At 45.9% G+C, this 1,405-nt stretch overlaps 2 protein-coding genes across 2 annotated transcripts in view; one reads left to right on the top strand and one right to left on the bottom strand.

Moving 5' to 3' along the window:
* The window catches only part of LOC117940893 (tau-tubulin kinase 1-like), a 3,310-nt gene extending 3,116 nt beyond the window's left edge, over positions 1–194 (bottom strand). Inside the window, exon 1 of the mRNA XM_034866016.1 lies at positions 190–194. Coding sequence (XP_034721907.1) covers positions 190–194 — 5 coding nt within the window. The remainder of the gene's footprint in view (positions 1–189) is intronic.
* Positions 195–285: 91 nt separating this feature from the next.
* Positions 286–1,405, top strand: part of ttbk1a (tau tubulin kinase 1a) — a 25,253-nt gene continuing 24,133 nt past the window's right edge. The window contains exon 1 of the mRNA XM_034866015.1: positions 286–420. Coding sequence (XP_034721906.1) covers positions 287–420 — 134 coding nt within the window. The 5' untranslated portion in view covers position 286. The remainder of the gene's footprint in view (positions 421–1,405) is intronic.

Below are 1,405 nucleotides of genomic sequence, written 5' to 3'. Positions count from 1 at the left end.
AGCCTAAAGCTTAAGACACAGGGTAATGTAGCTTAGCGGCTAGTAGCCTACAGCTTAAGACACAGGGTAATGTAGCTTTTCGGCTAGTAGCCTACAGCTTAAGACACAGGGTAATGTAGCTTAGCGGCTAGTAGCCTACAGCTAAAGATACAGGGTAACATTAGCTTAGCATTAAATACATCGACCTACATCATGCTGCAGCCCAATTGTGGATTTGCATAATCGTGACACCCCTTAAAAATCATTCCCTCTATAATGTGTGTTTGTTCTTGTCTTCCTCTAGGAAATGGGTCGCCATGACGACCTGTGGTCACTGTTTTACATGTTGGTTGAGTTCGCCGTTGGACAGTTGCCATGGCGAAAGATCAAAGACAAGGTCAAACTACTTCCATCAGTTACTGTGACCACGACATTTTCAGCGTTAATAAGCTCCTACTTTTGGTTAACATGTCCCACAGACAGTGTGTGTGTGTGTGTGTGTTTAACACCTTGCTATTTTGCTAGTTCTCTCACTTAGAAATCATGGAGGGTCCGATGTCCTCGTAGGTGCATGTCCACTGTGAGAGACATGTCCACTGTGAGAGACATGTCCACTGTGAGAGACATAATCTAAAAAAAACATCCCGAAATCACAATGTGTGATTTTTTAACTATTTATTTGTATGATACAGCTGCAAATAAGTATTTGAACACCTGTCTATCAGCTACAATTCTGTCCCTCAAAGACCTGTTAGTCTGTCTTCAAAATGTCCCCCCCCCCCACTCCATTTATTATCCTAAATTAGATGCACCTGTTTGAGGTCATAGCTGCATAAAGACACCTGTCCCCCCCATACAATCAGTAAGAATCACACTACTGACATGGCCAAGACCAAAACGCTGTGCAAAGACACTAGAGACCTCCACAAGACTGGACAGGACTACAGGGACATGTCCAAGACCAAAGAGCTGTCCAAAGACACTAGAGACCTCCACAAGGCTGGACAGGACTACGGGGACATGTCCAAGCAGCTTGGTGAAGACATGTCCACGGTTGGAGCAATCATTAGAAAATGGAAGAAGCTAAACATGACTGTCCATCTCCCTCGGACTGGGGCTCCATGCAGGATCTCACCTCGGGGGGTCTCAGTGATCCTAAGAAAGGTGAGAAACCAGCCCAGAACTACACGGGAGAAGCAGGTCCAGGACCTGAAAAGAGCTGGGACCACCGTTTCCAAGGTTACTGTTGGTAATACACTAAGACGTCATGGTTTGAAATCATGCATGGCCCAGAAGGTTCCCCTGCTTAAACCAGACCATGTCCAGGCCCGTCTTAAGTCTGCCAACAACCATCTGGACGATCCAGAGGAGTCATGGGAGGAAGTCATGTGGTCTGATGAGACCAGAATAGAACTTTTTGGTCCTA

This window comes from Etheostoma cragini, unplaced genomic scaffold (genome assembly GCF_013103735.1).
Source record: "Etheostoma cragini isolate CJK2018 unplaced genomic scaffold, CSU_Ecrag_1.0 ScbMSFa_367, whole genome shotgun sequence".
NCBI classification, from domain to species: domain Eukaryota; kingdom Metazoa; phylum Chordata; class Actinopteri; order Perciformes; family Percidae; genus Etheostoma; species Etheostoma cragini.
Note: the sequence above shows the minus strand (reverse complement) of the source record. Positions and strands in the feature narration are given on the sequence as shown.